The sequence below is a fragment of the Onychostruthus taczanowskii genome, unplaced genomic scaffold, assembly GCF_017590055.1.
Source record: "Onychostruthus taczanowskii isolate IOZ18803 unplaced genomic scaffold, ASM1759005v1 scaffold9, whole genome shotgun sequence".
NCBI lineage: Eukaryota > Metazoa > Chordata > Aves > Passeriformes > Passeridae > Onychostruthus > Onychostruthus taczanowskii.
In genome coordinates, this window is record NW_024506993.1 from 16493172 (window position 1) to 16520189 (window position 27018).

The following is a 27018-nucleotide window of genomic DNA, read 5'->3' on the forward strand; positions in this document are numbered from 1 at the left end:
AACTTCGGTGACTTTGGTTGGAATGGTAATTCACAGAGATGAAGTTGTTTTTTAATTGTCTTTGCCTGTTACTGCTATTGGAAAGCACACTGAGGCTTCACATGGGAGAGTGGGACAGGCATGGCACAAACACTGGAAAGGATGGTCAGTCCAGTCAGAAAAAAAATCAGGTGAAGATTTCCTGAGAAGCTGTGGCTGCCCCATCCCTGGAAGTGCTCAAGGCCAGGTTGGATGGAACTCTGGGCAACCTGGTCTGGTGGAAGGTGTCCCTGCCCATGGCAGGGGTTTGGAACAAGATGAGCTTTAAAGTCCTTTCCAACCCAGACCATTCTAGTATTTGCCATAAGGGAGAGACTTTACATATGAAGGACCTTCGTGGGGTTTTAAAATTTAAGCCACATATTTAAAAGAAACTTTGTCCCAGTTTTTGTGGTATTGCTCCTCTGTATGGTTGCAGACAAAGCAGCAAAGACACTTGGTTTGTGTCTGGGAGGTCTTTGCTTCCTGGTGTTTCATGGTGCCTGTGAATGTGGGCAGAACACTGAGAGTTCATTGACCCTGGAGCCCTGCTGTTCCTGGCTGGAATCCTGGTTGCTGTTCCTGGCTGGATACCCTCCACCATTCCTGCCCCATGGCCTTTCTGGAGCAGAGCTGCCAACAGAGACACTGTGTGCAGAGTTACATAGGATGGGGGAAGTGGCCAGAGTTTTCATCTGATGTCAGAGTTAAATCCTTAAACTTGTCCCAACCAGCAGCACAGCCCAAATCTGAATTGTGCCTTTGTGAAGCCTTTAGCAGAACCATGCACAGCATTAATGAGAATTTTCTCAGTTCCTCATTGCTGCTGAGTGTATCTTGATCCAGAAATAGTCCTATTGAAAGGAGTGAAATTTCCTCCAGAACACAGTTTCATTTTCAAAATGAAAATGAGTATTTCCTTCTCAAAATGGTCTTACTCAATTCTTAGTATATTTCAATATAGTCTGAAAAATAAAAAAAAAAAAAAAAATCCTTTGACACATTTCTCACTTCTTTCTTCTTTCTATTCCAGTAGCAGAAATAGCCTATGAATTGCAAGGCACACCTTTAACAACAGAGATTTCCTGATCGTTTTTCTAGTTTAGCTCCCCTTCTCTGCCTCTGCCCTCTAATTCCCCTGCATATTTGGGCCTCAGGGTCACCAGGTGTCTGGAGATTAGTATGTTTGTATTTTTCAGATCACAATATAGAATTAAAGATTTACCAGTCTGCCCTCCTCAGACTACAGATTGTAGTGTAACTGCATGGGAACTAAGTTAACAACCAGAAGGAGACACTTGATTTATTTGAAGTTCTTAGCATGAAACTGCATTCAAAGAGTGGCAGTTTGTCAGCCAGAGCAGGTGGCTTCTTGATGGGACAAAAAAAAGTTCACATTAAAATTTGAATTTTGACTGTACCTTGTAGAGAAAACAGAAATACTGTTTTGTTTGCTTCTAAGAGCCTAATGCACAATGAGGGTTTGGAATTGCTGTGGTGAAGCCCAGCCATTTACTCTTGCTACAGAATAGAACTGGGATCTTAGAGGTGTTCTGGGTTGCAGTGCTGGCACTGCTCTCTACTAACCTGTTGTTATCTGCAACACTTAATTCTTGCTGCTGTATTAAAGAAATGTGGGGCTCATCCCATGTGGTTGCTGAGGATTATTTGAGAGGACTGAGTTGTTTGAGTTCATCCTTCAGTCACTCAGTTTGGATCACAGCCTTTGCAGTGGGTCCCTGTCAATGTAGGCAGGCCTTGCATTGAATCCCAGAATTCCAGAGAGCATTTCTTCCCTTTTGGGCTCCATCACAAATTCTTAACTTTCTCAAAGCCAGCAGATTATTGCCAGAGGTTGAACTAACTGGGTCTGGTTAATGGGATGTTCTTGACTGGGCAGTCAGATGGTTACAGATTTTTAAAAAATCAACATTTCTGGTATTTTTTTGGGTTAGAATTTATAGATGCCTTGGGGAAATGACCAGTAGCAGTTCTTGTCATTATAGTGTTCCATGGGGGGTTTTTACAACAGAATTTATATTACATGTGTTATTCTTGGTCTGCTTAGCTTGTTTCTTCCTGGATTCATTATCCTTGGACATGCTAAAAGTGAAGGATCTCCAGGCTGCCTTTTTTTCTGCTTGGTTTTGCGAGGTGTTGTATCTCCTGCATCTCTTTGTAAGTGCTGGGTCTACAGCATAGGTTAGTGCTCATATATTAAAAAAATTAGCTTCCTGCTCCATGTCTTCATCACAAAGGACCTTTTACTGTCCTTATTTCAGGACTTCAATATTTATCCTATTTTCTTCACTTGTATTCTAAGATTTTTTTTATTTTCTGAGCAATATCAGTTTGTGTTTTTCTTCATCTGTGTTTTTGTGAAGGCATAGATTGGGAAAGATCTCTGAGTTTGTTATATCTGAAGGCAGAAATTTAGATCCAATTACGTTTTTCAGTGATGAGTATTACACAGAAATCCTTTGCTTACCACTGAGGAAGAAACTTGATTAGAAGTTTCTGGGATACTTGGTGAGGCTGGATAGTTGTAGTTTTGAAAGACAAACATTTGTAAAGAGCTTGGAAAGGTCAGGTACCACTTCTGAGATACTGTAGCAGAAATCTGGTTAAGATCTTTTCACAGAAGGCTAATATTACAAGTGATTGTCCTATTATGTCCTATTTTTTTATTCCATTTTATTTATTTGGACTTAGATATTTATTGTATCTTGTCAGTACTTGATGGAAAACTTAGCTTAAATAATAACTTAAGATACTGAGATTCATCCCGTAGCACAGGTCTCTTAGTTCACCCTTTGACCCAAAACGAAGTTTCAAGATCTCCTAAAAAACTTCACATTTCATTTTGTGTCTGAATTTCTGCTTCTGACTCCTTTATGTCTACAGAAAGCCATGAATTATATAAAGGTTATCACTGGCTGATGAAATGACTCGCGGGTGGTGCGAGTGTTTAATGCTGGCTGTTTCCTTTGGTGGCAGGACTGCATCAGCCTGGGCTCGGGCGAGCCGAGCCGCAGCGCCTACCACTCCTTCGTGCTGTACCACAACAACAGCCCGCGCTGGGGCGAGATCATCAAACTGCCCATCCCCATCGACCGCTTCCGCGGCTCCCACCTGCGCTTCGAGTTCCGCCACTGCTCCAGTGAGTGCCCGGCCGCGACACGCGCGGCGCTCCTTCCGCTGAGGGCTGGGGGAGGCGTCACTGGGGGGAAGGCGGGAGAGAGGCCAGCCTGAAATACACTGAAGGGACGCTGCTAAGCCACCTTGTGCTGAATTTATCAAACAGTGCACTAAAAACATGGTGAATGATCAGCGCAGGCCAAAGCACTTTGTAGGTGTTTGTCTGTGCTGTTCTTTTGTTGTGTTTTTTGTAGAATGTTTTCTTTGCAGGATAAACAGTTGAGATTTTGCTACATTTGGCGTGCTTGTGTTTGATTTGAAGCTTATCAGTACTTTACATTGAACTAGAAAAAAGAAATTGGGATTAGAAAAGTTGTTTGTTATGTAGCTGCTTGTTTTCTTTTAGGCATTTGGAGAAGTTGGTGAGTAATCTTGTATATATTGACAGGGTATGCACAAATGCAATTCCTTCTTTCTATCTCTTGCTGCAGCAAAAGACAAGGGAGAAAAGAAGCTCTTTGGTTTTGCATTCACCCCACTGATGAGAGATGATGGCACGACCTTGTCAGATGATATCCATGAGCTTTATGTTTATAAGGTACCAGTTCTCTGCAGACTTTTCACTGCTCATCTCTACTTCATTACTTAAATGAGTGACGGACATTACATTACCTATCTCCCCCTTATTAGAAGTTTGTGAGGAACAGGTTAATAGTAGTTCCAAAATTTTATACACTCATAATCACATGGTTTAGCTACAGCCTTCTATTCTAGGTGCAGCTTACCTTTTCCATCCTGATGATAATGATTTATCTGCTATTAATCCCATCCATTGTGACTTCATGCTGGTGTTCATGAGCATTCAGCACTTCTACCAGCCTAAGGCATTGCTCTGTGCCTTTGCAAGATGACATTGTGCTGGATTCAAATGCCTCGTGCTGCAGTGCCACAGTTTGGCAGCCTTGCAGCAAGAGATTTGGGCTTTGGGGTTTTTCCTTCCTACTGATTCACTTGAGTTATTTGTTCAGTACAGTTTTCAGGCAGCAGCACTAAGTTCACATCTGGAAGATCTGGTGAGTTCTGAGGAGGCAGTGGTGGGAGATCACTCTAGAGCTGGGTCTCTTCTGGGCGTGTGCAGGGCCCCGAGCACAGGTTTTCCTTAGAAGTGTTGGTGTGCACCCACAAAAATCCCAACCCAGGCACTGTTGTGGAACTGCTGACAGGCTCTGGGTGTGTGGGATGAGATGGACAAGGTGCAACTCCACCCTTGTGCTGTCCTTGCAGTGTGATGAGAACAGCACGTTCAACAACCACGCGCTCTACCTGGGGCTGCCCTGCTGCAAGGAGGATTACAACGGCTGCCCCAACATCCCCTCCAGCCTCATCTTCCAGCGCAGCACCAAAGAGACCTTCTCAGTCTCCACACAGCTCTCTTCTACCAAACTGACCCAGAATGGTGAGTTGCTGATCCCTCAGAACTGCCCAAGGCAGCAGAAATTAGGAAAGAGAGAAAAAAATTCACTGTTAGCACTGCTACACAATCCAGAGTTTGTGTTGCTTGGCTTTTGCAGAGTGGCTAAGTAAATAAGATTTTTCTACAGCAACATCCCTAAAGCACAAGCAGACAGGAGTGGATTGTCCACAGTGCAGTGTCAAGTCACACAGGGAAAAATGCAGCCTTTACTCTTTTCAAAGCCCTTTAACATTCCTCCATTCCTTTCTTCATTAGCAGTGTTGACTCACTCCATATTGTACTTCTTGTTTTCCATTTTATATATATATATATATATATATGTCATTTCCCAAGAAGTGTGGACTGCATCAAGCGGTGAAGTGCAAGTGATGAATCTCTGATGGGTCTGGGGTTGCCATTCTTCCCTCTGTGTGGTTCTAGCTCTTCCTCCCTCTCTCTGCAGTGGATCTGCTTGCCCTGCTCAAATGGAAAGCTTATCCAGATCGAGTGATGGATATCCTGGGAAGACTGAGACATGTCAGTGGCGAGGAGATTGTTAAGGTACTACATGCAATAACAGCCCTTGGATGTATCTGTGATAGGCAGTGAGTTCAGACCTGCAGGCCACTTCTGAAGGCTCCCTCTTTCTGTGCTTTTTGATTCACACTGTGAGCTTCCACCCTGTGTGAATTGGGATTCTATTATGACATGAAACTGGACAGGAAGATACCCTTGAGAATTAGTGCAGTGGGATCAAACCAGAGCTAATCCTTAGTCAGATTCTCTCAGCCACACGTGCTGGGTCCTCAGCACCAGTGGTTCCAGTCTGCAGTCCCACCCAGCTGCTGCTGCAGACACAGACCCTGGCAGGGGCTCTCTGGTGCATCCAGCCAGCAATGCACCAGTCTTCTGTCTGCCAGCTCATCATTTCACCATGTTTTGTAGCCACTGTTGCTCTACATGATAAGCTTGTGTGACCTGAGCTTCTTTAGGGCCCAGGAATTTCCAACTGCACTTGAATACTTGTGGTCTCAGCAAAACTAAGTTCATTCCAGATATGCCACTGATAATCTTAGGTGTGCTGGGAACTTTCTCTAGGATTTATTTCTATAAATCTGGAAGTAAAAGCTGATTTCTAACACAAACAACCAAGGAGAAGAAACTGAAGACAAATCCTCTCATGTAATAAGTAGTTTATCATTAAAGCCACTTCACTGTAACTCATTAGAGTGCTGCCATAGCTGGAATGTTGCTCTTCCTGATAACTTGGTAACAGTAACAGGGCAGTACAAATCTCATTTATATTGGAATTCTTCAAGAATGTCATGTTTTGTACACTTAATTTGTAGGGCAGTACAAGTATCTGGTTTTTATAGAGAAAGAAAAAGAAAGATATGGATTGAATTATTTCATGGGGAGAAGTAATTGATTCTCCCCATAAATCAGCTGTCATTTGGCACTGGGATATGAAGAACAGAATGTAATAATTCAGAAAAAAAGACATTTTATCATTTCAGAGGCTTCATAAATTGCTATAATTTATTTCTTGTTGTCGACATCAGAAATTTAAGTAGAATAGATTAAAAAATCATGAGAGAATGTGCAGTTAACGATCTCCAGCACTCTCCTTCACACTCATCCTTTTGGAGACTGTGCTTTCAGAAAGAAAATCACTGAACTGTCAGTGTTCAACAAGCTGTGGAGTTAAGGGTGAAATAAGCAACTGGAAACATGTAACTTGCCCCAGTTAATGCTTGTTAGAAAAGCTTTACTTTCTGTTATTTAACAAAAATTTCAATATTAAACATAATTTAATGTACTGCCCAGCCTCAGATTTATGCTGAACAGTACCTGAGACTCCAGTGATTTGAGAATGAGAGCAAGTTCTTTTGCCACTGGTGTCAGGCAGCACTTCCAGTCAGCTTAAAGTGAGAGGAACACTCAGTCAAAATTAAAAATCAGGTATATAGTACTTTTTTTTGTTGTTTTCTATCACTTTTGTTTGAAAATATTCCTTGTAGAATAAAAATTTTCCATTGTAAAATCAAATTAAAATCTATCACATCATATGGGTGAACCTGAAGTGATTTATCCTTGCCAAGTGTTTCACAATGATATTAACATGTATGAACTAATTAAAGCAGGGGAGAAATAACCTTTTGAATCCAATTTAAGTTGAAATTCTTTGTTCATGTCATTTTAGTTCCTACAAGATATTCTGGACACATTGTTTGTAGTTTTGGATGACAACACAGAGAAGTATGGTCTGTTGGTCTTTCAGTCTCTGGTAAGCTGCTGGATTCTTATTTATCTCATGCTCAGTGAGTTTTGAGTTTCTTATGACCATGTTACTAGTATTGTTCTTCTGTCTAATATGAAATACTCAGCTGACCCAGCCATGCTTTCTGTAATGATCTTGGGTGAGGAGGGCAGGCTGACCTCAGCACGTGCAGGGGCAGCAGTATTTACTGCCATGTGGGAGAAGCCACCAGGAATACCTGATAACACAACAGAGACTGTTTAAAGCAGCTCATGTATTTGAATGCTCCTTACCTGGGTCACTTGTTTGTGGACACTTGGCAGCAATGTGCAATTCCTTGAGCTGGGTTCCCTTCCCCATGTCCCCAGGTGTTCATCATCAACCTGCTCCGTGACAGCAAGTACTTCCACTTCCGCCCCGTGATGGACACCTACATTCAGAAGCACTTTGCAGGAGCTCTGGCTTACAAGTAGGTCTTGTGTTCCTCCCTTTGAGAGGTGGCATCACCAAGCCACCTTTGGGAATGGTGGCACCATCAGGATCACAACCTTCCTGGCAGCAGTGTCCCCAAAAGTAGAGCTACTCACCTGGAAGTTTTCCAGCACAGCTGTAGGGAAAAGCAATCCTCAGGTTAAAGATGTTGGGATACATGACTTGTGTGAAAGCTTAGAGAACTAATTGTAACTTCCAAAGTACACAGATATTCACATAAGATGTTCTATTTGGCTACAATTTAATTTCAGTAGATCAGAAATTTAAATTTCACTGTCACTTTGATGATTCTGCCTTATTTTCTGGTATTCAAAAGAATTTTGCGTAAGAGAATGAGACAGACCTTTTGAAAGCAGTAAGTTACCCTTCAGGTTTTTGGTTCTGAGTATATTCTATCTTTGGCCACAATAAACTATAAAGACAGCTAATAATTTCTATTGATTCTTTTAAGCAATTCACATTTTTGTGTAATTAAATATAAAAATATCAATGGCAGGTAGAAACCTATAGATAATATACAGCAGTGGAAGGCATAGTTGTGTTCAGAGGGTAAAAAGGTGTTCTGCTTTGTGTTAATTAGCACCTCTTTCAGACAAAACAAATGTTTTTTGGTAATCTGTTGTCTGAAATAAAACATGGGTTTAATACAGCTTTGTAAGTTAGTCCAGATGGTCTCTTGTACTTAGCAAAATAGATGCAGGTATTTTCTTTGTGATCTCAGTTTCTAAAACCTTCTTACTAAGATGGGATTTCTTATTAAAATAAATGTATATTTTGGTCTTAGAACCATGCCTTTATCAAAGCTATCTTTCTAATAACATCTTTTTTATGTGCTCTTAGTGTTCCTCATGGTCCAAGTCAATTACAGAGAAGAAATAATTTTCTGGTTTTGAAACTTAAATGTAAATACTATGTAAATTCAGTATTGAGGACAGCTGTAACTGACCACTGCAATAAAGTGAAATGAGACTGGTTTAGAGATGTCTCCCAAAACCAGGATGTTTGATGAGTGTCAGGAGTGGCGCTGAAGGCTGTGCTCACTGTTCCCTCAGGGAGCTGATCCGCTGTCTCAAGTGGTACATGGACCGCTCGGCCGAGCTCGTGCGCCAGGACCACATCCAGGAGGCAATGAGGGTAGGTGTCCATTGGGCACTGCTGGCTGTTCCTCTGGGACCACAGAAGGGCTGGGAAGGCTGGAAGTGGAATCAAGGGTAGTGTGCACTGGTTTCCTGTCATTGTTTAACCAGATTTTTTTATATATAGCCACAGTTTTAGTTTTCGGGGGAGATTCATTCTTGTGCTGAAGAAATTGAAAGAATTAAGTCCCCTAAAACCCTTCTGCAACCATGTGGAGAACTTAAGTGGGACTTAGATCCATGGCCAGTGCATGAATATTGATGTGGGCCACACCTTGTCCTCCAAGCAGCAGTAGTTTTGAGTGTATCAGGCATGGGTGCTGTGGATCAAAGTTTTGCTCTTCATTTCTGGCTGTGACACAGCTCCATTGTACCATGGGTTGAAGTCCTGGAGTATTTTAAGCAGCAGATAAATGAGTCTTTAACTGGGTGGAAACCCTCAGAAGTAGCACAGGAGCTGACCTATGGTTCTGTGATGGGAGCATCATGTGCCAGGGAGGCACAGCTGTGAGAATCACCAGGAATGTTTTGGTGGTATTACAGAGAAATCAGAGAATAAAGAAAGTATTCATTTTTACCATGTGTAATAGTAAGCCTGGAAGTCAGTGTGTCAAGTGCATAAATACAAGATGCCAACATCTGCAGGAAGATGGGGTTTTTTGAGTGAATGCCCACCTGCACCTTCTGCCTCCAAGGGACTGGTGTCCCAATACCTGAGTCTGGGCACCTGCAGAACTGGAAGCAGTTGGATTTTGTCACTTGTCAGTTCAAAGAGGTGTAACCTCTTCCAGGTGAAGGACTGCCAGTGTCATCCTCTCACTTTCCAGATGCCCTGCTAGGATCCTATTCAGATAAGGGCATTACACCTGTGCTTGCTTTGGCTTTGTAGATATTGACATGCTTAGGAACATCTTCTTTGGAATTTTCAACTACAGATTCATATGGAATGGTAAAAATAGGGCAAAGATGCTTTTTCAAGGAATTAGCAACTTTCTCATTCTTTTTTTTTTCATCATTATCTTCCCTTTTTTTTTTTAATTGAGAAAAAAGCTATTAAAGTTATGAGATGAAAAGATCTCCAGCTGGAATGACTTCGAGGAGGTTTTCTTGCCTCTCAAAGCACTCATTAGTGTTTTATGCAGTGCAGCAAATAGAGATGGAGGATATTGTCCCTATGTGATCTGCATTTGTTGAACCTCATAGCAGTCCTGTTTGGAAATAGTAACGACAAGAATGCAGGAATGTCTTTCAGCATCTGGGGCTAGGGAAGTCAGTTTGTGAATATGGTACCTTGTGTCTTGGCCTCCAAGGCAGCCCTCTGCTTACTCAGGCTCTCACGTGCTGGCCTGGAACGTGGCTGTTCCCTCTGTGAGGGAGGTCAGTTTGCAGACCTGACAGCCCAAGCCTTTCCAAGCACAGGAATTAACATTACCAGCAGAGTTTGTGCAGACCTGACAGCACATCCTCTGCCACCCACGCTGCTGTCACATCTTATTCAGACAGTTGCCTTTGCAGGTATCTCTTGGAGGCCCAAATTCAGGTCTTATCTTCTCCCATTGCAGCTAAGTGATTGATTTCCTTCTTTGTTTCCAGATTTTATTTCAGGCATTTGGAGCAAGTTTGTACCAAAGACATTATCATTGCTAATGTGTCATTACTAGTACCAGATTCTGCTGTTGGGGATTTCTGTGGACTTTGATGTGTTCACCACACTCCTTGCATTAGAACTTCTTTGACTGAGAAAACAGGATAGCTCTGTGTCCCTTTTTCCCTGGATTACCTGTTCAGTGTAGTGCCCTAAAGCTGGTGCTGAAATACTCTGCACTCTTATGACTCCTGGCTGCTGCTCTTGTACATTCATGATGGACATGCAGATGTCTCATAGGATTCTGATTTCCAACCCTGGCATTAGCAAAGAGAGCTGCAGAGGACTTCTGAAATGTCTTACCTCCCTCAAGACTGCTCTTAATTCTCAAAACATCCTGTGCAACTTGGAGAAGCTATAACTGAAAGGACATTTCTACCTAGAACAGAGCCTCATGCTCCTTTATTGTGCCCTATACAAAGCTCCACAAAAGCTCCATCCAGGAAGAGGGGCCTGTGCCTCCCAAGGGATTTCTGTAAACAAGTGTCCATGAATGGCTCCACAGCCAGTTTTGCTGTCCCTGAGGAAATTAAGAACTAAGGAACTGTGTCAAGGAAATGCCCTTCCAGCTTCAGTTATCTTGCAGCAGAACTATAAGTGAGTTTTGCCTACATTAGGGAACCAACAGCAAGGGCTTTTGTCCCTCAGGAGGTTTTCCCTGAGTCTTCCCTGCTGGTCATAGGGCAGAGGTGCTCATTTGTCACATGAACATGCACACAGACTGTGTTTGTAAGGAACCTACTTCAATTTGACACTGATCTTTTATATCATGCCAAACATCACTGAAGGCAGGGATGTTATCTCAGTGCACTTGTATGTCTTTAGTCACAAATTCACATATATTTGTGATGCTGTAGGTAGCAAGAATTAGTCCTGGTGCTGACTTGTGCTACCAAGACTTGGTTTGTGTTTTAGCATCCCATCCACGTGTGCAAACACTGGGAACTCTTTGGTTCAGTGCCTGTGTGGGCTCGTTGCCTGTGCTAAGGAAGTTCAGTGCTCTGAGCCCTGCTATCTCACCTTCCACGGGGAATTATGGAGGTTCACACACAAATGCTCTGATTCACTGCAAAACCTAATCCTCACATTGAAGTTGTGAGCCTTCAGATGAGAAGGATGGTTGTGTGTACTGATGGCCTAAAGCAGCTCCTACGAGCACTGCATGTGCTGGGTTTGGTGTTGGCACAGGGGTGTCAGCTTTGGAGAGCTGACTGGGAACCAAGTGGCCTTTGTGCAGAAAGGAGCCAGGAACACAGCTGATATTTCCTGATGAAGTTCTTTGGTGTAAGGAAGCTTCACTGGGAGATGGTTTAGTACAGAAGTATAAATAATAACTGCTAACTACCAACGTTGCCATAATTTCTGGGGGAGGGGGAGAGGCTGTAAGAGTCATTGGCATTTTGAAGTCCATGATGGCTTTATGAGGAATTTCACATTCCTGTTCTGTATCCTTAAAGCTGTGGTATTCTAAAGCTTACAATGCAGCCCTGCATACTTGTGCATATTGTGTGGTGGTTCAGTGAGGGACTCTTATGGGTGCAAAAATGTCTCTTGGGAGCAAAATTTATATTTGAATTAACTTCCAGTTTCCCAGCACTGAAGTAAGACAAGAGTACTTTCCATGGAATACACTGAAATATTACTAAGGTTTCTGTACAGCCTATGATTGCTGAATCTCCAGCCTGTTGTTTTCCCATGCTGGGTTTTGAGGATATCATCAAAACATGAATTGTTTTCCCTCAATCCTGCTTTGCTGGTGAATCCTGTTAAGCACTAACAGAAGGAGTGATGTCCCTGATATTTGGTACATTCTGGCATCGCCAGTTGTGCACAGCCAGTATCAAGGAGGTGTGTGAAGTGTCACCTTGCTGGGCTGGTGTCTCAGAACTGTTGGTAGGACACTGACTTGTTACAGCTGCTCAGAACAATGTGTTTTCCTCATGGTCACTGCTGCCAAATCAATGCAGTTGTAAATAATACCATTTACAAAATTTTGAAAGAAAACAGAACAACTTCTTCAGACACTTCATTGTGCTAAGTCATGAGAAAACCAGAAGTTTCATACCTTGACCAAAATTTTCCTCACATGATGTAACTCAGATTTGTCTCCTTGATGTAAATGCATACTTTTCCTGTTAGTGGGACATGCAAGTAACAAAGATTATTGGTTGTGAATGGTACTTGCCTAAGAGTAGCTCTTCCTCAACTGAGTTGTGTAACTTATAAAGCCTGTTTTTCATTCTCCTTTCTAAAGCTCAAGAATTTAGTTGTTATGCATGTAGAGTCTTTCCTGGTTCTCTTTAAAGCTCCTTTATTTTTCTTTCTCTCTTTTTCTCTGTCTTGATCTCCTTCCTCTCCTGCTCCTTAAGGCCTTGGAATATCTTTTCAAGTTCATTGTCCAATCTCGGATCCTTTACTCCAGAGCTACTTGTGGAATGGAGGAGGAGCAGTTCCGCTCCAGCATCCAGGAGCTTTTCCAGTCCATCAGATTTGTGCTCAGCTTGGACAGCAGGAGCTCTGAGACTCTCATCTTCACACAGGTTTGCTATTTCCTACACTCCCACGGGCAAACCACAAGGCAGCTGTTCCTGCATGGGTAGGAGGTGTGGGCACATGGGGGTGAAATGCAGGTCAGTGGAGTTTTCCCCCCTAAAAAGCTGGTGATGCTGCAAAACAAGACACCCATTAATGGCATTAGACAGTAACTCTGCACAGGTGAGCTGGACTGGGGCACTCTAGGAAGAAAGGACTTCTCACATGAGAATGCAATTTTTGCTATTCACAAAAGTAAAATGCGTTTTCAAGTCTCCCTCATTGCTATGTCTTATGGTTGGCTGTTGCAACAAAGCAAATGGGACTCAGCTTCTTCATGCAGGAAAAGCCCATCCTTTATTCACATAGTTCATATTTACAGGAAATACCAAAAGACACTGTCTTAAACCTAATTGGTCAGCAATACACTGGCACTCAGTTTACTGGTGGGTAAATGGCTAGGGTGTATGTCTGTCAAATCTCTCTATATATGGTTAGTTTACATATTTTCTTCTCTGATTCTTATGAGACAGATTTGTTTAGAACAGGTGCAAATGCTTTTCTTACCAAAATAACTTGTTGTGTTAACTGTTTTGATTCTTACGATTTTTCACATGGGAAGTTAGCTGGCTGCACTTAGAAGAAATAACAGGCCAGCTGGTAATTTAGCAGAGCAAGGCCTGATTTTTTAAGGCCTTTCTTTTATAATATCTCTACTTGTATGCAACAGTTGGCCTCAAGAATTCCTAAATCCTTCATTATAGTACTTCAAATCAATACTTACAGTCACAGCAGCATCACAGTGAGAAGTTCAGCTGATGTATTTGCACTCAGGTAAACAATTCCAGTATGTGCTAAAATTGCAGTCAGAATCATGTGCAGCCTGACCACAAACATGTTGTGATGCCCATACTCATATTTAACCCATCATTAAATATGGCCCAGGGAACTTCATGAAGATTCCATGTGGGCTGAAGACAATACTCAAAGTAAGTAAGGATGCTGCTGAGTTTTGGGTTCAATTTCAAACACTTCTGTACTGCATTACATATTGCTGCATTTAAATTTTAAATGTCAAACATGCTGTTTGATGCCTCTGCTCAGAGAATGTCAGAATGGAGCACCCAGAACTCCCTGGTAAACATGAAGGTGGTTTGTAATCACTAATGCAGAATTACAGATGTTTGGAACACCTGCTGTATTTTGCAAAAGAAGCAGCTGCTGTGAACATTGCAGCCAAGCAGTGACTCTTCTGGTTCAGGAAACTGCCAGTGGAGTGATTCCTTTCTTAAGGAGCTGCTCTGAAAGATTTGAGAACAGCTGCTCTAATGTTTTATTTAATCACCCATTAGTGGGTATAATAAGATGAGCCAGGAACAAGAGAAATCAGTGCACAGAATTTTGCAGACAAAGTGATGGTGAATGGAAACAGTATCTGCTGAATGTTTTCCAGTTGTGTTGGTCCCAAATAGAGAGGGAGAGTCACTTTGAGGATGGGGGATTTTCCTTTTTTTTTCTTTGTTTCTCCTCTTAATTTTTTCCTCCTTTCTCTCACTATGGTATTTCTTACTTTGGATTTTTGTAATTTGTAAAGCCTGTCCTTGTTGAATCTTTGAAAAGTTTACTTTTTGTTTCCCCCTTGCCACTGTGTTGCCCCCTGATCCCATTGCCCCGTAGGCCCCCCAGCCTGGAGGGCAGGCGAGCGGAGCCGGGACAGGTGCCCCACAAAAATGTGGGGGCACAACAAGGCCGACATTTAATCCTGTAAGTAACGATCCCCAGGACTGCTCAAGTGTTTCATTGTGGATGTTCCCAGTTAATCTCCTTTCCCTACCCCAAACACTCTTTTCCTGCATATAAACTAGAGTTTGATGTTTGAGTGGCCAGTACTTTAAAACTTGGAGATGAGGAATATTTCAGTTATTCATGGACCAGTTTATGGCATCCACACACCAAAAAGACAGTACTGAGGGTGTACACAAGATTATGTAAGTCAATTTGCTCAGGGGAGCCAAGTGTTTTCTTATTTGATTATTAGTTCTGGAAATCTGGACAATAGCTAAATACCCACAGAAATGCTCGAGGCCCTGCAAACATAATTTCCCTCACACTTGTCCTCTTCTCAAGGATATTTGACAGATCTCAGTATCTCAGTTTTTTCCAGCAATGAGAGTAAAACTGATTTCCTTCCTCCCAGGCAATTAGTTTGACATGAGTAATGTTCCAGCATATTTTAGGGTGTTGAGCAATAATGAGACCCTTCAAGGAACTGTTGAAATGATGTCACCTCAGGACAGCTCCCAATCTTCCTGAAGAAATCCAATGCCTACCCTGGGATTGCTAGGGGTTTTACAGAAATCCTTCTGCTTTAAAAGTAGCAGAAAGTTTAGGAAAACTCGTGTTAGGATTTGTTGGGCCAGCATTGTCATTTCACTTGTATTATCCCAAAGATAAAGACAGTGACTGGATTTGTGGCTGTTACTGCCTTCCAAGAGTACCAGGAGCTAGTGAAACAATTTATACTTATTTGTCAGTACATTGTAGGTATGCAGGAACAAATAGGTGACAACACCCAGGAGGCCTTGTGGGGGTTTGTGTAATCTGAGTTGATTGTGACAAAGTAAGATTTTGAGAGAGAACAAGTGGAAGAAGGAGGTAAATTTATATTCAGAATAATTTAATGAGCTCTACCATGTTAGTTGTAAAAATAACTTGATTTTGCTCAAATACTATTAAATAGATTTCACTGTTGAAGGAAAAAAGACTTGGCAAAGAAGGAGGCTGGGATTATATGGATTAGGAGAGTCATGTCAGTATGGAAGAGATAAAGAAATGTTTATGCAATGAGAAAACAAAAAATCTCTGAGGAAAAGGAAATACTGACAGTGGTGAGACTCTGGAAGGACAAAGCTGAACAGAGATCTGCAGTGAAGTCTGGTAAATTGTGCAGGAAATCACTGAGGGGTTTGTGTGGAGAGCTTTGGGGAAGGGAGGTGGGAATGGCAGCAAGGGAAGAGTGGAGGTGAGGCTGGCTCAAGAAAGCAACCATCTAGGAATTAAAATAGTTGCAATGAGGAAGCAGGTGTGAAGCTTGGGTAGGATGTGGAGGAAGGGAAGAATTTTAAAACATTAGAGGTGGTGGCAGTTGTTTGATAGGACACCAAGTGTGCAGAACTTGAGCATAGGGTGGTGCATGGAATTTTCTACTCTTGTGAAAAAAATAATTGAAGAATAGGAAATAAGACATGAAGGGATTTTTGTTGCTGTTGTGCTGAACCATTTCTGCACTTCAAGAAGAACTTTCAGGGCTAGCTCCAGCTTACTGGAAGTATCTGTTACTGCAAGAATCACATGCACACTCACATGATGTGATGCCTCTTTCACATGGACTCACACCCCACCCCTGCTGCAGAAATCCTGGAATGTCACATGGCAGAGCTGGTTAAGGGTCTGTCAGCAGGTTCTTCACTTCAGAATATTTTCTGAAGAGTTTTGACTTAGGTAGTTGCTTAGTACAAACAATTGGTATAGAACTCTCTAATCAAAAGCAAGTGTTGTATTAACTGAAAAAAGTAAATCAACAAAGATGGACTATCTTGTCTGATGTCTCCATTTTTCTTCTGTTGTATAAGCTGTCTCCTAAAATACAGCTTTTTGAAGCTATATCTATGTACTCTACTTATCCTAAGATTCGCTATTGCGGCAGCACTTGATTTTTCTACGCTACATGTGACTTGTTCACTCTGAGCTCCAGGTACCACAAACCATGACCACCAGCCATAGCACAGTCTGTGGTAGCTTTGTGCAGACCCTTGGTTCGGTGTTCCTGTTGTTCCCACCTCGCTGCGCTGCGCTGCAGGTCGGGAGCTGCAGGTGCTGAGCTGCCTCGTGTCCCCGCAGGCGGCCCTGCTGAACTCGTTCCCCGCCATCTTCGACGAGCTGCTGCAGATGTTCACGGTGCAGGAGGTGGCGGAGTTCGTGCGGGGCACGCTGGGCAGCATGCCCAGCACGGTGCACATCGGCCAGTCCATGGACGTGGTGAAGCTCCAGTCCATCGCCCGCACGGTCGACAGCCGCCTCTTCTCCTTCTCAGGTGCGCCGGGGCTCAGGCCTGCTGCTCCTGAGGCAGCAGCACCCTGGGGGCTTTGGCAGTGGCTCTGTTGTGAACAATTCCCTGCTGAATGCCAATAATGTTGGTAACTACTTCTCTTGGCAGCGGCATTAATAAATGTATTCATCCGCTCGGTTGGTTGGAGCAGGGTGGTAATAAAGCCAACAGTGTGGGTTTGATCCCTCTTTTCCCAAAGGCTTTCACTTCAGAATTGGATTCCATGATCCCTGTTTGTCCCAACTCAGAACATTCAGTAATTCTGTTAACTCTGTTCAATACAAATACTTTACAAGTTTCACTATGGTAGGAAATGTTTATAAATCCATCATAGATAAATTGTAGTTACTAAAGGTTGATTAACATACATTAAAAAATTAGTTAGTTATTTCAACTGCCAAATCTCACTTTACATTTTGCATTGCTCTTACCATGGACAGGAAGAAAATCTCCTTTCCAGCCAACTTATGCCTGGGAAGCAGGGTGGATAGTCATGTGAGAAACCCACCACATTCCTTTAAAGTATCTTCAATCTTTATGTTATAACTGTAGTATTTCTTTGGCTCAACACTTAGTAACTTTAATTCTTAAAATTTTACTTAAATATACTTATATTGTTGCTTATACATACTTTAAAACAGAATTTAAAAAAATCTTTAAGAACTCAGTGGAAAATAGCTGAAGATTATGAGTGTATTTCACACATAAAGGTCTGAATGAAAGAAATTATGAAGGTAAAGTGGAAGATAGAAAGCTCCAGTGGGTTTCTCTTTCCTGTAGTGAGGACCTCAAGTTAGTGCACTTAAATTATTGTACTCAGTACAAAGTGAAAATGATAACACCACAGGATTTTGTTGAAACTATCCATTGTAATTGTTTGTAAATATTTTCGTTCCTTACATTTGTAACGATTTTCCTTCATTCAGAGTCCCGGCGCATCCTGCTGCCTGTAGTCCTTCACCACATTCACCTTCACCTACGACAGCAGAAGGAGCTGCTTATCTGCTCTGGGATCCTCAGTAGTATCTTCTCCATAATCAAGACCAGTTCTTTGGTAAATCTGCTACGTGATTTCAATTTTTTATTTGCACTTCTGATTTAGTAAAATGAAGAGTGAGACATTTTTATAGGTTAATACAGGTTTTTCAAAGAACCTTTTGAAAACAAGATTGTGCTGTCAGCAGGAGAACATCTGAAATTAAGGTCTGGCTCTGTGTGTGACTCAGAGCATCCTGATTACACAGTGTGCTTGCTGTTAGGAGGGGGGAATCACATACACCCTCACCAGCTTTGACACTGTTTAATTTTCTTCGTACAAGCCCAGAACTTGGATGTCAGTGGAGTTTAAAAGTTCTACACGTCTCAAGGACTCGTAGTTCTGCAAGAGACAGTAACTAGCACTTTGTGGTTCACATTAAAAGAATACTCTAAAATTATCCAATCAATGAATTCCCACTTACTTCTGGAAATTGCTGCTGAGTTTCAACACCCAGCTTTGACGGTCATAATACTCTGATCTCAAATGGTAACTAGATCATGTAAAGCAATGCTCACAAAGAGGGGGTGGTGAAGTTTCCCCACCTGACTAAAGTAGGAAGCTCATTGCTAAATATAATTCATACCAGTGTGTATTTCCAATTACAAGTCATGGTTCTGTGTGAAAGGAATGAGGTGAAAGGCATCATGGAAATAAGCTAAAATAATACTGCCATGGAGTAAAGGTTCCTGAACATAATCTGCTCCTATTGTGTTCTAGACCTTTGATTATAGACTAACCTTTATGGCTGTCACCCTGAATGTTTCCAGAGACTGTCCAGGTAACACACATACACTCTGACAGAACAACAGGATCTGGTACCAATGAGGACTTTGATTGCACTTCTGTGAGCCTGTTACAGAGCTCTCCGTCCCAGGGAGCCTGGTATGGCTCACTCAGCAGAGCTGTCTTTACCAGTTCCATCTCTCCAGTTCCTAACTGTCTGCTTGCTCACCACTTGCTGTAGGAGGGAGATGTCGTGGAGGAGGTTGAGATGATGGTGGAGAGCCTCCTGGACGTGCTGTTACAAACTCTGCTCACAATCATGAGTAAATCGCAGTCTCAGGAGGCGGTAAGAGGGCAGCGCTGCCCGCAGTGCACAGCAGAAATCACTGTTAGTAACTAACAATCAGTTTCTATTTCCTGCTTCTCTAACCTCTGGTTCAGTCCCTCACCACCACTGGCACCTCATCATCATTTCTGCTGCATGAATGCCCAGAGCTTTGTCTCTTTCCCTTAATAAGCCACAAACCCATTCCTTCCTCCCTGCACTAGTGAGGGCTGCAGGAAGCAGTGGAGCTCAGGAAGCTTTAGTGGATTTCCAAATTATTTTCTTGTTTGTCTTTGCAGCTGTGATTGAGAGTTATTGCTTAAGACTTGAGGTACTAGGCAACTGTCTGGGGCTTCACCCCTAAGGTGATATCTCCAAGGGCTATAATGAGTATCAGGCTGTGATGCCCAAAACTGAGAATATGACAGTGCTCTTTACTTAACACCCTGGAGAGCTTCTGTCCAGGGTCACTGATTATTTCATGTAAATGAAACACAACATACTTTTTCAAAAGAAATTAAGAGATGCTAAGTCAAATGAGCTGTTGAGCTGGCTGGGAGAAGCTACCATTTACCCAGGCTGCCAGCCTTAGCCTCAGGGAAGAAATTTTCCTTTGACATGCAGTGGAAGAGAAGAAAAAGAATAGAATTTTGCTGTTCAGCCTTTTTCTTTCCTGGATTTCTGTGCTTTTCTATTCTAGCCTATTTTAGCCTATTTTTGTTTATTGAAGTCTCTAATGCAGCTTTTGCACAATATAGGATGTTAAGCTGCAGTTCAGAACATCCTTTTTTTAGACTTGTTTTTTTAGCAAATGGCTGAAACCTCAGCAGTGCTGCTGGGGGCAGATATGCACTAAGGTGCACTTCTCACACAAGAGAGAAGGTTGGATCTTTCCTTGTTAGCTCAATTAATGAGATATGCTTTGATACAGAAGAAAAAGGGACTGGCTTGCAAATGTCCAGTAATATCTCAGTTGCCTTTTACTGTTGCCATTTGACTTACTGCTGTTTCCCACATGCCAGCCCACACAGAAGAGCACATGTTTCTTCCTAGTGAAGTTCAGCCCTGGAAAGTTTCTTGCAACAACCCATGTAAAAGCTTCTGGGTAGATGCTTGAGCCATTTAGAAAAACAATAAAATGGAAGGCACAGTCCCTTGTATTTGCTCCTCAATTTACATTTTACAGCACAGTGATATATGGATTCTTATTAGATATGGCTTAGATTTGTGCATTTTCCAAATTAGTTTCTCTGTTGCAAAAAAAAAAAAAAATAGTGTTGTGCAAGGGACTGGCAGTCAACAGACCAGTCCTGATGTTTTTGGCACTACTTCACTTGTTCTCTTGGACAGATTGCTTAACTTCTCTGTGCTTTGCTTTCAGATTTGTAAAATGGGGGAGCTCCTCTTTGGAAAACACTTTGGGATGCTGTGGTAACTGGTTAGGGTGCATCTGCTTTGCAGAATTACAGAAATGTAATTGTTGCTCATGCAGGCTTACCCAGACTGTGCTCAGGAAATCTGACTGCAGATCTGTCAATACTGGAGCTTTGACAGCACAGAACTTGGTGCACACTAATAAGCCATATATTTACAAGCTTCCAGACACCTTCTGTAGCCCAGCCTGATCCCAAGCTGTCACTGCTTTACTGGTCAGAGTCTCTTAGTTCAAATAATTGCTGGTCTATTGGCACGAGCTGCAGTCACACCTCTGATAGACACTGTGTACCTGAAAAAGGTATTGTCAAAACCTGCATGCTTGGAGAGGGATTTGTTAATGTCTCTATTAATAATTTTAAATAATTTTTTGTTAGACTACAACTTTGATTAAAAGATCTTTAAAGCTGGCATCTGTGGAGGAGCCTCCTGGAGGTGTATGCCTGTATTAACAGTAACTCAGGAACTGTTAGCCTGCAGTACTTTCAATCTCTGTGCATGTCAGCTGTCCCCTCACAGGCATTGGGGCCATTTCAGACCCCTCCCTTTATACCTTCCCCCGGGTTAAGCTTTGATCTGTGAAATTTCAGATTGTCTGAATGAAAGAGTTTCTCATTTTGGTCAACAGGGAGAATATGTCTCCTGCCTTTTATCTTTGCTTCGTCAGATGTCAGACACTCACTTCCAGCACTTACTGGACAACTTCCAAAGCAAGGATGAACTGAAGGTACAAAAGGATGTGATGTTTGTAGGGTGATTCCCTCAGAATGGGAGAGCAGAGGGGAATCCCTCCAGCATCACTTGCCCTGTTAATCATTCCTATCCACTGGCTCTCTGTTCAGGGACCTCCCTGTCACTTTTACAGTCATTTGGTGTAGTGTTGCAAAAACACATTTAAGACTACAGGGCACTGAATTATCTTTATAACAGCAAATAAAGTCCCAGGATAAATGTTGTTGGACATAAAGGATATTGTAATTGTTACATATAAAACACAGGCAGAGGAACAAGGCTTCTTAATCCTGTGAATGTGAAGTCAGTTGTTGTATAGCATTTTGCTACATGTTCAGTATGCACTGGAGCTTTCTTACAAAGGGTATTGATTTTATGCCAGAAGAGAATTTCAAGCCTTTTGGGGGTTACAAATGTCTCTCGCAGATGAAATATTTTTTGGGAAAGCTGTAACCTTACCACTCCACTTGCTGCATGCTTCTTTGTGAACATCAACTTAAATTATGGCTCTCTGTGAAAGCAGGGGTTGGTGAGGGGCACAGACCTCTGACATTCTGAAGTGGCACATCTCACATCTCATACCAGCAGAACTTCTTAACTCAGCTTCAGTGGGCAAGAGGAATATCTCCAGCAACAGCCTGTTTAAGAGGCAGACTAATCCTATAAATAAAGACAAACTTTTATATAAATGATTTTGTTTAGCATGGCACTCAAATAAGCACAATAAGAACAATGTAATGTTACCTTAACAATGTTCTGTTACCTTAACAAATGAAATGGAGAAACAGTGAGAAGTCCTTTCTGGATACACTTTCAGCTGTTAAATATTTTGTGTGCATCTAGAGAAGCTGAATAAATCAGGGAGATGAATTTGGGATGATAAAATTCTTATCTTTAGGTTGCAGGGTTCAGTGTATCTCAGGTTGATAGTTATGTGAGATTGCTGCCTTTCTGATAACTTTGAAATTGCTCACAGAAAAATGATTTGGTAAATTAATTCATAATAAATTTTAATAGATATTTTTAAAGCTATCTAAACTATAGTTCTTATGTCAGACTTGTGGAAAGGTCATTGAACTAAAATTTATCTTTATGCCCAAAAGAACTGTCGTATCTCTGATAACCTGAGTATATGTTCCAAGAGTACTACAAAGGCTGAAGATTTTATATATTACTCTATTTTCCCATCAAATATGGCTGTTATAATATTTTCCAATATTTCTTCTGGAATGGAAAGGCTTTTTATTCACTTACCACTGTTACAATTTGGACAAAATGAGGCCAAAAGTCAAGGAGCTTCTAGTGCTTTACTCTGAGCTCAGGTACACCAAGATATTAATCAGACATCCTCCATTAAGGCATAATGGTAGCATGGTTTTGAAGAATCCCTGCTCTGCTAATTTCTCTTCTATTTTGATTTTGTCTGGAAGGAAAATAGAACAACAAAATCATAGTCTGCAAGGCCAACAACTTGTCACATTTCATCTTTGCTGTTGTTCTGTACAGACATGGAGGTGCAGGTAGTCAAAAATCAGAAATGTCTTCAGGTTTGGGGATTTTTTTTTTTGGAAAGCAAACATCCAGCTGAATGTGTCTAAGAGCTCTTTGCTGCTGTGTGTTGCCAGAAATGGGGTTTTCTGTTACTATTTTAGAAAGCCTGTGTAGGAGTTTTATTGGGCTTGGGGGTGTGGTTAGTTCTCAAATTGTGACGGAAGTCCAAAGAAATTTGGACAGATAAATTAATAAAATGAATGCATTAAAAAGTGATTATAATGCCAGTATATTTGAAAATAGCTGCAAACTGACACTGGAGCTCTGGGTGATAATATGAGAAGTCAGATACAATTATGCACATAGGGAGATTTTTATCTCCCTGTAGAAGTGAAGATTTTAAAGAAGCTGGAAGTTGTATATTAGACTAAACAAAAGGAATATTCCATAGCCACATTCCAATGTATGTTGCTTTCATGTTTCCAGGTGAATGGCCTTGCAACACAAAACTCAAGTAGAGCACACTTAGCTTAATTGTCTTTCTTACAGTCAAGAAAAGAGATTCACCTGCAAGTGCTGCTGATTTTTACATATTTTTCCCTGTGTGACAGGAGTTCCTCCTGAAGATTTTCTGTGTGTTTCGGAACCTGATGAAGATGAGTGTCTTTCCTCGAGACTGGATGGTGATGAGGTTGCTCACTAGCAAGTAAGTAGAGGAGCAGGTATAAAGTGTTGCCATTCTGTGGCAGTTAAACCTGGGGGCAGTGTTTTTCCTCAGGCTGAGATGTGAGGATCAAGATGGGAATTCTGGATTGCTTGTCCTCATTCTGCTGCTGTTGTAACACTCTGGACCAAACGTGTGTTTGTGGGTTCGTTAAACTCCAGCAGTATTTCCAGAGCCAGGAGTTAAAAGCAGAGCTGAAGGAGCTGCCCTGAGGGTGAGGGGCTGAGTGACCCCACAGCTCCCCACACCAAGGGCTGTTTATGAGCCTCTCCCTCCCTTGTCAGGGAATCCCTGCCTTGAACATCTGTTTTTTCCCATGAACATCCCTCTGTACCTGAGCAAGGAGAGGCTCTCGGGTATTCTGGGAAAGGGGGAGCAAACCCCAGCCATGACACCAAAGCATTACACAGAGTTCCTTCTCAATTCAGTTGTCATCTGCCATTTTAATGCTCCATTTTATCTCATTTTCTTGCTTCTGCTGGGTTAAGTACTGTGCTCTTTGGATCAGCAGCAGTGTTGAACACAGGGTGGCTGGAATGACCCACTAGTTCCCTTAGCTAAACTAGTTGTGGAATTCCCACTGACTGAATGACAGCTGGAGCATTCCCACTCTGAGGAAGCACCATGGAAATGCTCCTAAAGGCTGCCTGCTCAGCTGAGCTGAATGCTCTGCAAGTCCACCCTGCTAATGAGAAGTGAAAGAAGTGGATTTCAGTAATTCAAGCGTAAAGATTCAATGAAGTTCTGTAAGAAAAAAGAAATCCACCTGAAACAGTGGCTGCAGGTTACCTGTTCCCCTGGGCATCATTTTGCCACAAAGCTTTAGACTGACAGTTACATTTAGCAGTGCTGCTGGAGTATTGCTTGCATGTGAATCAGAGATGTGCTCTTCTTTTGAACATTATCTACATGCCATTTATTAATTCCTGAATCTATCATGTGCCTTCATTGCCTTTCACTAAGGTGTATGTAGCCACCAACAAAAAATAACACAGAATCAAAAATTAGCAAAATATTCACAAAATTTGAGTTTAATGTGAGTGACATAAAGGACTGTTGTACAGACAAGAACAAGGACAGCTCAAACTTTTTGAGTTACTCTCCTCTGGGGGAAAAACCTTTCTGCTTAGAACAGGAGGAAAAGGAATGTATTATTCCAATTCTCTGGTGGTCATATGGCCCAGCCATGCAAAATAGACAGGATTTTAAATGCTTATGTGTAAATTCTAAAAGTTACAATAGTAGTGAAAGTTCATAATCTTGGTTTAATTAGTACAAATTGTTCATTAAAGAACAGTGACTTGTGTGTAAATATCACAGAGATTACACAAAGAATGCACTTCTCTGTACCCATAGTAAAATCAGCATCATCAACCACTGTAATATGCTGTATTCCAGATTCAAATGTTCTCTTTTGTTGTCTTTTCTTTGTTTTTGGCTGCAGTACGAAAGTTCATAACCTTGGTTTAATTAGTACAAATTGTCCATTAAAGCAAAGAACAGTGACTTGTGTGTAAATATCACAGAGATTACACAAAGAATGCACTTCTCTGTACCCATAGTAAAATCAGCATCATCAACCACTGTAATATGCTGTATTCCAGATTCAAATGTTCTCTTTTGTTGTCTTTTCTTTGTTTTTGGCTGCAGTATCATAGTTACAACAGTTCAATACTTGTCTTCTGCCCTGCATAAGAATTTCACAGAAACGGACTTCGATTTTAAAGTAAGAATTGATTCAGAAAATGTTCTGACATCTTTTCAAACCAGCAGTAACAAAGGAACAGGAGCTGCCCTCTGCATTAGCTGATGATATCTGCAGCATTTATTAGAGTGTCTGTCAGGAAGATGACCTAACTGATAAAGGACAGGAATGGAATCTGCTGTGGAATTGATGGGAAGTAGAACAGATACAGTGTGAGATCAAATCAGGAAAACTGAGTCCCTCATAAAGGAAACCAGTAATTCCATAAGCATGGGGCCAATGGAGCATCTGTCTGATGGATTATGCAATGTAAACTCAGGCAGTGCTTTTCCTGAAGATGGGGCATTCATGAACTTCCTCTCCCAGAGGTCTCTCTGGCTGATGACACAAAACCTGGAGGAACACAGTCCTAGGAATGTTGTCCCTGTGTGTGATGTAGTTGGAGATGGGCAGCAAGTTCAGTGTTAGTAAGGAAGAGGTGCCAGACATGCACCTAGGGACAAGGGCACACACCAAGCTGGCAAAAACCTCATCTCTCTTGGAAAACAGACCAAGAGTGGGGTCCTATTCATGATAGAATTTGGTCTCTGGGGATTCTTGGCAGATAAAACCTGTTCAATCTACAGAAGAACATTTTAAAGTTTGCTGATGTCACCAAGCTTATTCATTCTTGATCTCTGGTGCAAAGAGGAAAACCCAGTGGCATTGCTTTTGTGGGGGTTTTCATTTCAGTTCCTACCAGGGTTTAAATAATCCATTTGCCCCCTTAAGAGTGAATTTGTATCTCCATAGTAAGAGACATATTGATGAAGTTACCCCTTGATTATGAAAAGGAGCCTGTCTTTCTCCACTTCTTTAAAACTTACTCTTGGAGTGTAATGTTATAAAATTCCTTTGCTTGTCACAGGTGTGGAACTCTTATTTCAGCCTGGCAGTTTTGTTTATAAACCAGCCAAGTCTCCAACTAGAAAGTGCCACCCCACCTAAGAGGAAGAAGATTCTGGATAAGTAAGGATATGTTTTGTTGGGTCCCCACCTCAAAAAAGAGCCTTTTTTTCCCACCATAAGTCTCTGTGATTTGTTATGAAACCTGGGATGTGGAAATGCCTGGGAAATGAATAACTAGATCTCCCAATACAGCAATCAGTTATTTGTCAAGTTGTTTGATATTCTTACATTGACATAAATGTGAATTGAATTTTTTTTAACCATTTCATTATTTTTTAACCATTTCATTATTTTTTACCATTTCATCACTACCTTGCAAGTTTTTGTTCCCTGGGCAGCTGTGTGTCTGTTCTCTCTCAGGTATGGTGATATGAGAGTGATGATGGCCTATGAGCTCTTCAGCATGTGGCAGAACCTGGGTAAGCCTCTCTCTCTCACCTGACATCCAAAGCCAAAGGAAAACCCTGTTTCTGTCCGATTTTAAATTTTTTTTAATGTTTTGTGGCATCACAGAATCCTTTGTTTCTCTGAAGAGAAGCACTTCTCCCACCAAAACTCTCTTCTGCACTGTGTTCTAGAGGAAAATAACAAAATGTTTGCTGATAGAGATCACAAATACACGGATATGAGAAGGGGTGAATCACTAAGAGACCAGAGGGGTGACACAAGTCAGATTGGATAACTTAATTATGTGGCTGCAAAATATTCACCCAGCCAAATACAAACATTTTATGTGTAGGAATGTAGGTAGGAGTTGCTATTAAAAAAATAAAGATGACAAATGTACCATGCTGATATTCAGCTGAAGGGGAGCTACCTGTAAAATGCTATGAGTAAAGGAGATTTTGTAATCTCTCAGAAAATATGTAAGAATCTGGAGTGAGAGAAGAGGGATCATATTGCTGTCACAGTGTTTTCCCTAAGTGCATTTGATTCTAGATTAGTTTGCCCAGTCCTGCTTTCTACAGCTAAAAGAAACAACAAAACACAAAAAAAATATAAACCCAAGGCAAGCTGGACAAGGTTCAGACAACAGCCAGGAAGACTATGGAAGCAAGAAAACTGAATAAGTCTGATCTGTGTACAACTAAAATGATACAGCCAGAACTGGTCAC

The 27018-nt window shown here is 41.6% G+C and overlaps 1 protein-coding gene across 1 annotated transcript in view; it reads left to right on the forward strand.

Moving 5' to 3' along the window:
• DOCK3 (dedicator of cytokinesis 3) overlaps positions 1–27018 on the forward strand; it is a 185528-nt gene that overhangs the window by 116851 nt on the left and 41659 nt on the right. Inside the window, exons 17-32 of the mRNA XM_041426040.1 lie at positions 3016–3178; positions 3648–3754; positions 4441–4612; positions 5073–5170; positions 6813–6896; positions 7238–7338; positions 8414–8495; positions 12512–12682; positions 16575–16767; positions 17709–17836; positions 18786–18890; positions 20932–21030; positions 23138–23232; positions 24901–24976; positions 25863–25963; positions 26264–26322. Of these exons, the coding sequence (XP_041281974.1) occupies positions 3016–3178; positions 3648–3754; positions 4441–4612; positions 5073–5170; positions 6813–6896; positions 7238–7338; positions 8414–8495; positions 12512–12682; positions 16575–16767; positions 17709–17836; positions 18786–18890; positions 20932–21030; positions 23138–23232; positions 24901–24976; positions 25863–25963; positions 26264–26322 (1834 nt within the window). The remainder of the gene's footprint in view (positions 1–3015; positions 3179–3647; positions 3755–4440; positions 4613–5072; positions 5171–6812; positions 6897–7237; positions 7339–8413; positions 8496–12511; positions 12683–16574; positions 16768–17708; positions 17837–18785; positions 18891–20931; positions 21031–23137; positions 23233–24900; positions 24977–25862; positions 25964–26263; positions 26323–27018) is intronic.